An 11,167-nucleotide genomic window follows, 5' to 3' on the forward strand; every position below is an offset into this window, starting at 1 on the left:
TCCAAACTGCTGTTTCTTGTCTTTTGCCTGTAAAAGGATCCTGAAAGAGGTGTCTGGGACTTCTCTATCTGAAAAATATTAGATATCCCTGAGGCATTCCACACACACCCCCCCAAGTTTGGTATCGCTTTTTATGAAGGACAGAGTAAACCTATAGATAACCAAGGCTGGACCCGTTAAAAGTGCGGCACATCAATGGGGGTATGACACCCGACTCCTAGAGGAACCAGTCTAACTTTTAGTCTTTTCAAAGATGTGTAGGAGAGTTAAAACTATATTCTAGTTGGGCTGGCAATTCTCTGATGCGATCAGAAGATGCAGAAATCTGTTGCTTTGGGTCGTTATTGTCATTCATCATAGAAGATCGGCAAGTTCTGGATGCAGAATTTCAGCGGCGCCTTTGAGAACTTCTGTTGAAAACCCTCAGAGGAGTGTCACAGGTATCCGATACCAGTGAGCGACATTCGGTCATGAACAAGATCTTTCAGGATGGTTAGCTTCTTGTTGTCCCTGAAATTAAGAAGTCCGTGCCGTATTTGCAGCGAAGCTGTGACAGAGCTGACCTTCATCTGCAGAAACAGGCCATATTGCCAGCCGAGGTCCTCAAAAGGGAGGCTGAATTTTGTGCCTGGCAAAGTATCGTGCATATTGTTGCAAGTATAATACTGCACGTGTGTACATGCTGGAGCCTTCTAGTTCATACCTTACTTTTTAAGGCATGTATTGTTCCTAAAGGGACTATCCTAGCTGGGGCTGCCGCCTCCCAGGCTATCCCACTCCCACTAGTGCTTGTGAAAGGGGATGGCCAGAGAGAGAGAGGAGGAGAAGAAACAACTGAGACATCTCTGTGAGTGCAGCTGATTGTCTCTCCCTGGGGTATTTATAAGCTGCATACTGGCTGGCAGGGGTGGGCAGTTGGCTCGCCGTGACCTTGGGAGCTGGGGAGCCTGGCTAGCATTCCTGGGAGCCACGTGAGCTGGACTGGCAGGCGCAGCTGTAGCCAATGGGGAGGAGACCAGCACTGGCTGCTCAGATTGAGTTTCACTCCTGCCGCCTGAGATTTTTCTCTTTCTCTCCCTGTTGTGCTTTTCCTCTTTGTTTATAGGATTGGACAGGCGAACGCACTGATGGAGTCCTAGCGAGCAAGACGTGGATTTGGGATTCTACCTTCAGTGCTGACCAACCACTTCTTGCCACTGCCTACCACAACTGAAGCCCCCTGACATGGCTGGGCTTTTATGGCTCCAAGCCTTCTGAGCACACAACCTGCCCTCCTCTATTAGGGCATTTTACGTTGTGTTCTCTTTTTGCTGTCCTTAGAGGTTAGTGTATGAGGCTTTTTAATGCATGGGAGATGGGTCAGGACCAGACAAAGCAACAGATAGAGAAAGGACTCCATCTTTACCAGTCTAATCAGACCGAAAAGGCCCTACGAGTCTGGATGAGGGTTTTGGAGAAGTCTGCGGATCCTGCTGGCAGGTTTCGGGTTTTGGGTTGTCTCATCACTGCTCATGCAGAGATGGGCAGATACAAAGATATGCTGAAGGTAAGGCGAACTGGAGATGAATGCATGCCATTGTGTCGCACCCACTACGGAGAGTGGCTGGAGATTAGAATGTGAAATCGGGGGTTTTTGGTTTGTTTATAGTAGAACATAGCAGCTATTGAGTGCGTATTGTGGGCTGCTGTAATCGCTCTGTTGACCAATAGCTCCAACCCACAAGATACGCAGAATACTACTTTTCGCTGGGTCTGGTCCCTCAGGTTTCCCAGGTTATTAAGGTTCTCCAGTTAACTATGGGGATCTTTCTTGATTTATTCCCCCCATACAGGCACACCATGTTATCAGTCTTCAGGAAAAGGTATGAAAACAGGGCCTTTGCTCCACTTAAAACTGTTTACAGTGTGTATGTCAGCGTAAAAAGAGATTTCCAAGTGGATTCTGTAGAATGAGCAGCAGTCTTGTGGAGATATGTCAGTTATCTTGTTGTTCAACTGCTGTTTGGTATCTAATATAGATCTTACATTGCTTTTTATTACAATTATTTGTTTGCAAGGGGGCTGATTAAGAGGGGAAAGTGGGAAAGAGGATGCTTTTTTGGCAGGGGGGTTGAGAAACGTTCCAGGAGGAGTCTGACAGTTGAGGTGAGAGAGGGGCTTCCAATTGTCAGGACAGCATAGAAGAAAGGATATTGAGCTTGATGGAAGAGTGGTAAGAAGCAGCTGAAGTTAGGATAAACGTGTTTGATTAAATGAACAAAAAAAGGAACAAAAAGGAAGCTGATGTGTGGATCTGAGAAGTGACAGGATGCGTATAGAGAGCAGCAGGCACTGTTTGGGAGGGTGACGCAGGAATCTGGAAGACCAGGCAAGAGGATGTTGTAATAGTGTTAAGAAAACCATCCCAGCCTGAAATAGGGTCTTGCTAAAGGGTCTTGATATTCTTGTCGTGATGTTTTTGATTGCCTCTTATTAGCCTGGTAATCATTCAGCATTTAGCACCAAACGTGAAGGGGGTGCCCACACCGCATTAAAATGGTTTTGGTAGCTCTGTTTAGAATTGGGGGAGGCACATCTTAGTAGTAAACCCATGCGGGTGTCAAAGCCCTGTCTTAAAACCAAATACTTAGGGTGAAGAAGGAAAGAGGGATATTAGTACACTTGGAAAACATTTGAAGAAAAACAATTCTGATAAGTGATGTGGAATTAGGTGGTGGCAGAAACAACAGACTGATTAGGGAAAAGCAAAAAAAAAAAAAAAAAGGTAAGATGTGGCTACCTGAAAGAAATACTGAAGGCTTAATGGAAAGCAAGAAACAGACAAAGGAGTGGCATCAGTATACCTGAACCTTAAGTTCTTCCCTGAGAAGAGAACAGAAAGTGGGATCAGAGTAGGTGAATTTTACTTTTTCCCAGTATTAGAAAGGAAAAATTACTTAAGTGAAACTGATTTTATACCACGAGAGATCAAGAGGAAGGAGAACTTTAGCAATAAGCCATTGAGAGAGGAAATGACAGGAGAAAAGGGGCCAGAATTAAAGGCATGAAATTAACAATGATTTAAAAAGGGTTATGATGGCTCAACCTCTTATGGAGAGAAAAATTACTTCACACCAAGGAGAGAGGCTGTGACAATCAGGAAATAATGAAGAACTTGTATGAAGGTAAGGGAATGTGGGAAAACGTGAGCTAATGCATATTACTGGGTTCACAGAGCAGCTTTCCTAAAGTGCTAAGGAAACTGAGAACACATATACCCAAACATATCCAATTTATGGTTGGGTTTGTTGTGTGGGGTTTGTTTTGTTTTGTTTTTTATTTTGGGAAGAATGTAAAATGTTCTAGTAGCTTAAATTATTATGTGTTGCCACTATACAAAAAGGAAGTAATTGGTGCCCTTGGGCAATTGTTATCCATAAACCTAACTGGTAATCTCTAATGAAAACACATACTGAGAAAATTGCTAAATATTTCCCTTAGGGGGGAAATATTTTAAAAAAAAACTGGTATTAATTCAAGCCAGTAGCATGCCTGATTCATCACAAAACACAAAAGAGTCATTTCTCAGAAGAGTTTGTGGTCTGAAAGAAAGAGACTTCATTTAAGAGAACTGTATGCAATGAATCCTGAAGCTTATAGAACAAGAACTGTCAAGACTGCAATTTGTCAGTAAAAAAAAAATTGATGAAAGAAGTAGCTTTCTTTCACTTATTAACGGATTACTTTAATATCTTAAGAATTGCAGAGAAAGCGAAATAAATTAAACTGAGTGAAATAAAACTGTGCTGCGTTGTGTCAGATATTTATTGCTTCACCTGCTTCTCTTTAGGGTCACTTAACAGCTTTTTTTCCGGTACCCACCAGCCTAGTTCATCTTCCTTGCCCCACAGACTGTGTGGAGAGAGGGAGAGGTTTCTTCAGACTGCTCATAGGCCTTTTAAACCACCAGAAAACTGCCCAATATATATTTCTCAGACTGCGCTGCTGGACTTCTCTGCCCAGCTCAGAGATGAGCCGCTTCTCCAGTACAGGGTGCTACTCTATTGGTGTTTGAGCTGCATTTAAATAAACTACACACTTTTATAAACACTGTCTTTTCTACTTAAAGTTTGCAGTGGTACAGATTGACACGGCACGGGAGCTGGAAGATCCGGATTACCTTACAGAGAGCTACCTAAACCTGGCTCGCAGCAATGAGAAACTCTGTGAATTCCAGAAAACCATCTCGTACTGCAAGACCTGCCTGAACATGCAGGGAACCACGGTGAGCCTGCAGCTGAATGGCCAGGTGAGCCTCAGCATGGGCAATGCCTTCCTGGGCCTCAGCATCTTCCAGAAGGCTTTGGAGTGCTTTGAGAAGGCTTTACGCTACGCACACAACAACGATGACAAGATGCTGGAGTGTCGAGTCTGCTGCAGCCTCGGGAACTTCTACGCCCAGATAAAGGTGCAGTAACCGAAGGGATGGAAGGGTGATTGTCTCGTGGATTCAGGAAAGAATTGGAAATGGTGTGAATTTCAGCTTATTTCTTTGCTATGGAAAGTGAAGTACTGAGAGAGTGTTGTAAGCTAAAATCTCTTCATTGTAAAATCGTCATTGAGTACTCTCCTTCCCAGTAAGGATGGGAGGATTAGTGTAATGTTTATATAGCGCAGCAGAAGTAGCTGGGAATATTCCTGTGTGTTGAAAAGATCAAACCTAGCTTCAAAGAAAATCACATCAGAGGACATACTGTCTGCTCGGGGGGCTGGCAGCCAGAACTCATGGATTCTCTATTTCTACCACTATCACAGGCAAATAGCTATTTTTATGAGCAAAACCAGGCAGGAACTGAGGATGGGGGTGATTTGCCAGTTCTAACTTCTATTACAAACAGCAACAAATAGGTTTTCCTCACAAAGTCTTGATTTTTGTCACTGATGGAAGACTCACCAACTGATGTGTTGAAAATTATCAGTAAACTTCCCTCATAATTACCAAAAAAAAAAAAAAGAAAAGAAAAAAAAAAAAGAAAAGAAAAGATTATTGTGCTGGATACTTTTAAGGTATGAAATTAGGGAGAAAGGAAATTTTAAAAGTTGTGGTTTCCTTTGTGCATCTTGGAGGATTATAAAATATGAGGACTTTTTCATTTCTCCAGTCTCATATAACTTACTTGAGAACAGTTTTAGATATTTAGATAATAGTTTTACATACTTATTGTAAAATAAGATTTCTTTCTAAAACACTTCTAATGCAGCAAGATGCTTAAAAATGAAAATATGTCATATTATTACTTATTTTGGATTTGGTGAGGCCATGATACTTTGTTCCTGTTTCCTGCAATGATGGATAACCAGCCTTTTGGAGATCCTGACTCACCATGTGGAGAACACAAGGGCTCTATGTAGACGCTGAAAGCAGAGATGATGTAAGAACAGAGAAAGTTTTCAGCCTTTGGTTACAGAGGAGGGTAGATGGTTCCTGCAGAGTAAAGTCGATGGCATACTATATAAAATTCATTTGCTGTGTCATTGCCCCAGTGTCCTGAGCCCAGAGAGTAATATGAATTCAGTATATGGCAATTCCACCTTCCACAGTTTGATATCCAGTGAAAACATCTAGTGAAATACAGCATGTGGAAGAGGAGCAGCAGGAGTTGAAAGGTGTACAGAAATCTGCTAGCTGTTGCAGAGTTAGTAAATAAAAAATTGATTTGGGTTTTTTTTTTTCTTTTCTTTTTTCTCTAAATTTTTGCTCTGACTGCTGTTTGTCTGCCTTACAGGACTACGAGAAAGCCTTGTTCTTCCCATGTAAAGCAGCTGAGCTGGTGAATGACTATGGAAAGGGCTGGAGCTTGAAGTACCGCGCGATGAGCCAGTATCACATGGCGGTGGCCTATCGGAAGCTGGGGCGCTTGGCAGATGCCATGGACTGCTGTGAGGTAGAGGGTGCGGGCAGCTGCAGAGCTGTCAGAGGGCTCTGCAAGGGGACCCTTGCCTACAGGACTGGGAGGAAGAGAGACACTGTGGGATTCACACTTGACTCTAGATGTTCCTGCTGCCTCCCGGTCTTAAGTGCTGTGGTTTCAGTAGCCCAGGGGGCCTCAAAAGTTTGGGTCTATGAATGGTCCTTGGTTGGGAATATGTGAACAAGACTTTACTTGCCTTAAAAAGATCGTGCCGTTTCTTTGGAGCTGACTTTTCACTGGCTGGAGCGCACAGTTCGGGAACATGCTTTTACTGACCAAAGACAATTTCTTTCAGGAATCCATGAAGATTGCCCTGCAGCATGGCGACCGGCCTCTGCAAGCGCTGTGTCTGCTGTGCTTTGCAGACATCCATCGCAGTCGCAAAGACGTGCAGGTACAGCTCTTTCCTGCCAGGAAGGACAGAGGGGATAGATAGCAAGAGGGTGGGAAAAGCAAGCCATAGCAAAACGTGTGTTTTTTTCCCTGCTTCTGCAGACAGCCATTCCTCGGTATGATTCTTCCATGAGCATCATGACAGAGATTGGAAACCGCCTGGGCCTGATCCAGGTGCTGCTAGGAGTGACTAAGTGCTGGATGATCCAGAAGGAGCTGGACAAGGTCAGTTCCAAACTTGTTTCTACAAAAGTTTGTTAGACCAGATTAGCGCATACAGCCTTTTTTCTGAACCATACGCCCATCAAAGTGCAGTAGAGACCTGTAATCCTTGGTTCTACTGACAGGGTCTGTTGCTTGTACAGTTACATTTCTCTGAATGGTCCCTCTCAGCCAGGAATTTGTTGCTAACATCCATTCTGAGTCAGACTGCTGACTTAAAGAATTGTCTCATTAGTCAATCCTGATGGCTTTAAGCACTACACTGAGAAACCAGCACTGAGGGGAGGAAGCCTACTCCTGCCATTGTAGGCAATCAGCTTATGCTCTGAAACAGATTCCACTGCCTACTTTTTAGCTATATGACTAAGCTCATTGTTGTGCTAGTGATGATATTTAGACAGCTCTACAGCTCCACCATGTGCTTTGAAGACAAACGTGGCATCAAATTCCTAGAGAAGCTTTGAAGGTGCATGAACAGTGATATGAAACTGAGAAATAAGAGCAGAAAAATATTTGGGAACAGACAAACAGTAAATATAGTACAAGGGGGTGACATTACTTATTTTTAAAATGCTTAGGCAGTGTATGTGTGTTAAAATCCAGATTGCACTGCAGGAACATTACTGGGCTGCAGGAATGAGATGCTCAAAGGTTAGCCTTGAACTAGTGCTGAACAACCTGGAATGCCCGCACCATGCTACATAAGGATGCTGGTTTGGATGCAGATACGATGAAGATTAACTCTTATCACTTAAATGAGACACAAAGAATTTTAGCTCAAATGAAGCATCCCCAGGTATTAGGAAATCAGGTGTGTGTCTGTCAGAAAAGACAAGTTCAAGGTGCTGTCAGCATCTGAGTTGCCTACAGCAGGGAAACAGTTGGGTGAGATAACATACCTTGCAATCTCAGTAAGTAAACACCACGTTTGTAATTGCACCTGTGGACTTAAAAACTTTGCTCAGTATAATCCCTTCCCAGCCTCATATCTTGTATTCAAAAGAATGGAACAGGACACGGCAGGTAGGTCTCTACATGAGACAATATTCAGAGCACTCATCAAACCCCTGCATCCACTGATCCCACCTCCAGCCATTGCCACCCTCTGATCTCACAAGCAGTTCTCACCCGTCAGAGCCTGGTGAGGGCTTTGCCTGGAGTCCTAATCTCGCCAAAACCCACAAAAGAAGAGAATGAATAGATGAATTCTGCTCCAGGCATTAGGACAAGGTCTGCCGGGCTGGGTCAAGGACCTTATGCCCATTGTCCCAGATGTGACCTCCTCAAATGTCACAGCCCTGAATACTCACCCAAGCCTGCTCCTCAACTTGGCAGTCCCAGTTTCCATTTCTCATGCTATTCATCCCAATATCAGTTACCAAACAAAGCAGTTTGCTAACTTTCCACTTGTGGATTCCCTATTCTTGTCTTGACTTCCTTCATCTACCTGGTCTCATGGGCCAGTTAGTCCGTTTCCTTTCATTTGCATGTAGTCGAACCATTGGAGATCCTCCCAGGCTGCTGTCACAGCCTGCTCGCCCTAACTCTTGTGCAGTCTCATATTCCTGACAAATTGTCTTCAAGACTTTTCAGCATCTCTTCCCCCACCCCATATGCTTCACTTTGATTCTTAGTCCTGGTCATTAATTTGAGGGTTTTCGAGTACACAGTGACTCTCCCGAGGCACAGCTCTCAGTTATGTTCTACCTGCTAGCCTTCCCTCTTCTCCAAGTTCCTTTTCCGAGGTTGTTGCAGCTTCTGCAGGTCTAATGCCATCCCCTCTGCATTCAAAGTGCATTCTTTGATCTCATCTAGACCTCTTCTCCTAGAATAGCAGTAATGCCAAATTATAAGGTAGAAATTTTGTAATGTTCCTCCTGAAAACTACTGCATCACAAGGGAGACCTCTTCTTCCCCTTGGACAAATCTGAAGCAGATCTCAATAGTTCTGGAGAACAGTTAATCAGAGCATTGAGGAACACTGTGGCATTTAGGGGAAAGTAGGGACTCATTTGGTATAATGGCTGCTATGCTGAATACTTTCCGACAGATTGAAAAAGCTGGATAGCAGTACACTCCTACCTCACACCATGTGTAGGTTGGACAAAGTGGATATATGAACAGCAGGGGAAAAAAATGGAAGAGCGTGGTGTGTTGGTGGTGTTGATCCCTTTCCTCCCCTCATGGAGCTGCCCAATGATTATTGAGCCTGCAGGGTAGGATGGGGAAAAGGCTTGCTTGGCTTGTCCTTCATCCCAACCCCAATGAGCATGTGTGAATGAGTTTAAATAAGTCTGTATTCTCTCTGGAGACACCAGTCTCTGCCAGCATCATACCTCTACTTTGCACTGTGTGGCTGGAACACAAATGTAGCTCTTGGATTATTCGTGGAAACCAAGCTTTTCTTATGGATGTACTTTTGGGAGGGGAGGGAAATCTGCCAGACAGCTATCTTGCATCTCCAGAGTTGCAGAGATGCAGTGATCCAGGTTCTACTCTACCTCTACCTCTTTCTTTTAGTAATTCCCATAGGGCATTCGTACAAGTCTGGGTTTGATATCTCAGGCTGAGAACTGATGATGCATGCTCTCCATTCACAGGCTCTGGAAAGCATTGAAAAGGCACAGGAGCTGGCAGAGGGACTAGGGAACAAGGTAGGATCCTACAGCTTCTCTTCAGCACTGTCCATAGTCTTCTGTCAGGCAACTTAAGAAGGGAAGCATTGAAGTATCCAGACTTGTTATTGCTAATTAATGTGTCCGTATTAACCAGTCGATGCTTGGGACTTGCTTTGTTGTGAAGCATTCAGGTTATGGGTAGTTGCACAGATGACCATCAGTGTGCAAGTCTGAGAAGTGAGGGAGGACTCGCAGTGGGAGAAACAAAGGGGAGTGGGAAGCGGTAAAAACGGGCTATGAAACAAGCAGAGTGCTAAAGGATTAAGAGTCTCTTCTTGCAAAACATTACTGCCCTGAGCAGCAGCTGAACTGTGCGCTGGCTGGAGGCAAAGTGAAGTGAAATACCGTGTATGTCATGGATAGCTCAGGAAAACCATCTTGATGAAAGAGCTGCAGGGTGCCTCAAACCTGATCTCCTCTACAGAGAAGGAGCGTTAATGGCAGGAGGTGCTGAGAGACCAAATGTCCTTATGACTGATCCTATCCCTCGGGCGGCTTTCTGGGCTGATGTTTCTCTAGATGGCTGATGGGGCTGTGGTGTTTCCACTGCTGTTACTGGTCTGTCTTCACCTTGTTGTTCACTTCTCTGCTCTTCACGTGCAGCTTGGCCTGCTGAAGCTCCACTGCCTGTGTGAAAGGATCTATCGCACAAAGGGGCAGCAGCGAGAATTGCGTGACCACGTAGTGAAGTTCCATGAATGCGTGGAGGAGATGGAGCTCTACTGTGGCATGTGCGGAGAGTCCATTGGGGAGAAGAACAACCAGCTCCAGGCGCTGCCTTGCTCCCACTTCTTCCACTTAAAGTAATGAGCTGGAAGTGCTAAAGATCCTTGTCGTGACATTAGTCATAGGAAAGAGCTGTTTGCACCCAGAGTAGGACAGACCTACGCGTGCTGTGTCCTGCCAGCCTGTGCCCTGCAGGGTCCCATTGCAGTGTTGTGCATCTCATGGCCCTGAAGGGGGGAGATTTAGCCACACTGTTCATCCCGCTCCCACTTCTGTCCTCTAAATGATTGTTCGCCCACATCCCTGCCTTCTAGGTGCTTAGGATTCTTATTTAATTCCTCCTGGGGAATCAGTTCTTCACTCCCGGCGGCAGTTTGGATTTTTTTCCCCCTGAATTCCCCCCACTTACTCTCATGTCTAGAGGTACACTCAGGGGAAGAAGGTGTTCGCTCTGTTACTGTGGTACTGCCACAAAAGAAGTTAGCTGGACCATCATTTGATTTTTCAGAATAACAGATTTTTCAGCGTAACAAAACGCTTTAATTTAGAAACACAAGCCTCACGACGACACCGAAATTAGGATCAAACTACGGCGGGGAGGGGCAGAAGTACCCTCTGAGCCCTATGGCTTTGTCCTTACTTTTGTAGAGAGATGGGTGGAAACAGATCGTTGGCCGTGCCGGGAGGGAGCTCGGTTGATGCACAGAACAGCCCTGGGAGGGGCCCTGGGGGAGCCTCCGGCCGCAGGACACGGAGCCGCCTCCAGAAACGCCTCTTCCCTTCGCAGGTGCCTCCAGACCGACGGGACCCGGGGCTGCCCCAACTGCCGCCGCTTGTCGGTGAAGCCCGGCTACGTCTGACCCGCCGGCACCGCTGGGTGTCGTCGTCCCCCCACCCCCGGCGCCGCTCCCGGGGGCCCTTCAGGCTGTGCCTGGCGGCCCGGGGCGGACGGCGGGGGGCCCCCCTCGGCCTCCCCTCCGCATGGGCCGACCCGGCCCCGATCCCTCCCTCCCTTCTCCCCTTGCTCATCTGTACGGGGACGGACTGCAATAAAGCGTATCGCCGGGAGAGCGCCCCGCCTGCCTCCGCCGGAGGGGACGGGGAGGGGACGGGACGGGAGGGGAGCAGCGCCGGGTGCCGGCCCCGCCCCTGCCCCGCACCAAGATGGCGGCGGGGCCATCACTCAGCAGATTTGGC

At 46.0% G+C, this 11,167-nt stretch overlaps 1 protein-coding gene across 10 annotated transcripts; it reads left to right on the forward strand.

Moving 5' to 3' along the window:
- The first annotated feature begins 998 nt into the window (after window positions 1-998).
- Window positions 999-11,037, forward strand: RAPSN (receptor associated protein of the synapse). 10 transcript variants are annotated; one of them, XM_074149019.1, is made up of 8 exons: window positions 999-1,546; window positions 4,109-4,447; window positions 5,766-5,924; window positions 6,247-6,345; window positions 6,447-6,569; window positions 9,167-9,220; window positions 9,848-10,047; window positions 10,758-11,037. In XM_074149019.1, exons 1-8 carry the CDS (start codon window positions 1,331-1,333, stop codon window positions 10,828-10,830), a joined length of 1,263 nt encoding a protein of 420 aa, XP_074005120.1. In that variant the 5' UTR covers window positions 999-1,330; the 3' UTR covers window positions 10,831-11,037. The 10 variants fall into 10 exon arrangements, with proteins under 10 accessions (XP_074005120.1, XP_074005123.1, XP_074005125.1 ...); XM_074149022.1 differs by having other exon boundaries at window positions 1,355-1,546; window positions 4,256-4,447; window positions 10,758-11,036; XM_074149024.1 differs by having other exon boundaries at window positions 1,355-1,546; window positions 4,109-4,288; window positions 10,758-10,830.
- Window positions 11,038-11,167: the final 130 nt, after the last annotated feature.

The sequence above is a fragment of the Numenius arquata genome, chromosome 6 (genome assembly GCF_964106895.1).
Source record: "Numenius arquata chromosome 6, bNumArq3.hap1.1, whole genome shotgun sequence".
In the NCBI taxonomy this organism is placed as follows: domain Eukaryota; kingdom Metazoa; phylum Chordata; class Aves; order Charadriiformes; family Scolopacidae; genus Numenius; species Numenius arquata.

Coding starts and splice junctions, on each gene's coding strand:
- RAPSN (XM_074149019.1), top strand. CDS start 1,331: ATGAGGCTTTTTAATGCATGGGAGATGGGTCAGGACCAGACAAAGCAA. Junction 4,448..5,765: donor ACTTCTACGCCCAGATAAAG/GTGCAGTAACCG, acceptor TCTGCCTTACAG/GACTACGAGAAAGCCTTGTT. Junction 5,925..6,246: donor ATGCCATGGACTGCTGTGAG/GTAGAGGGTGCG, acceptor AATTTCTTTCAG/GAATCCATGAAGATTGCCCT.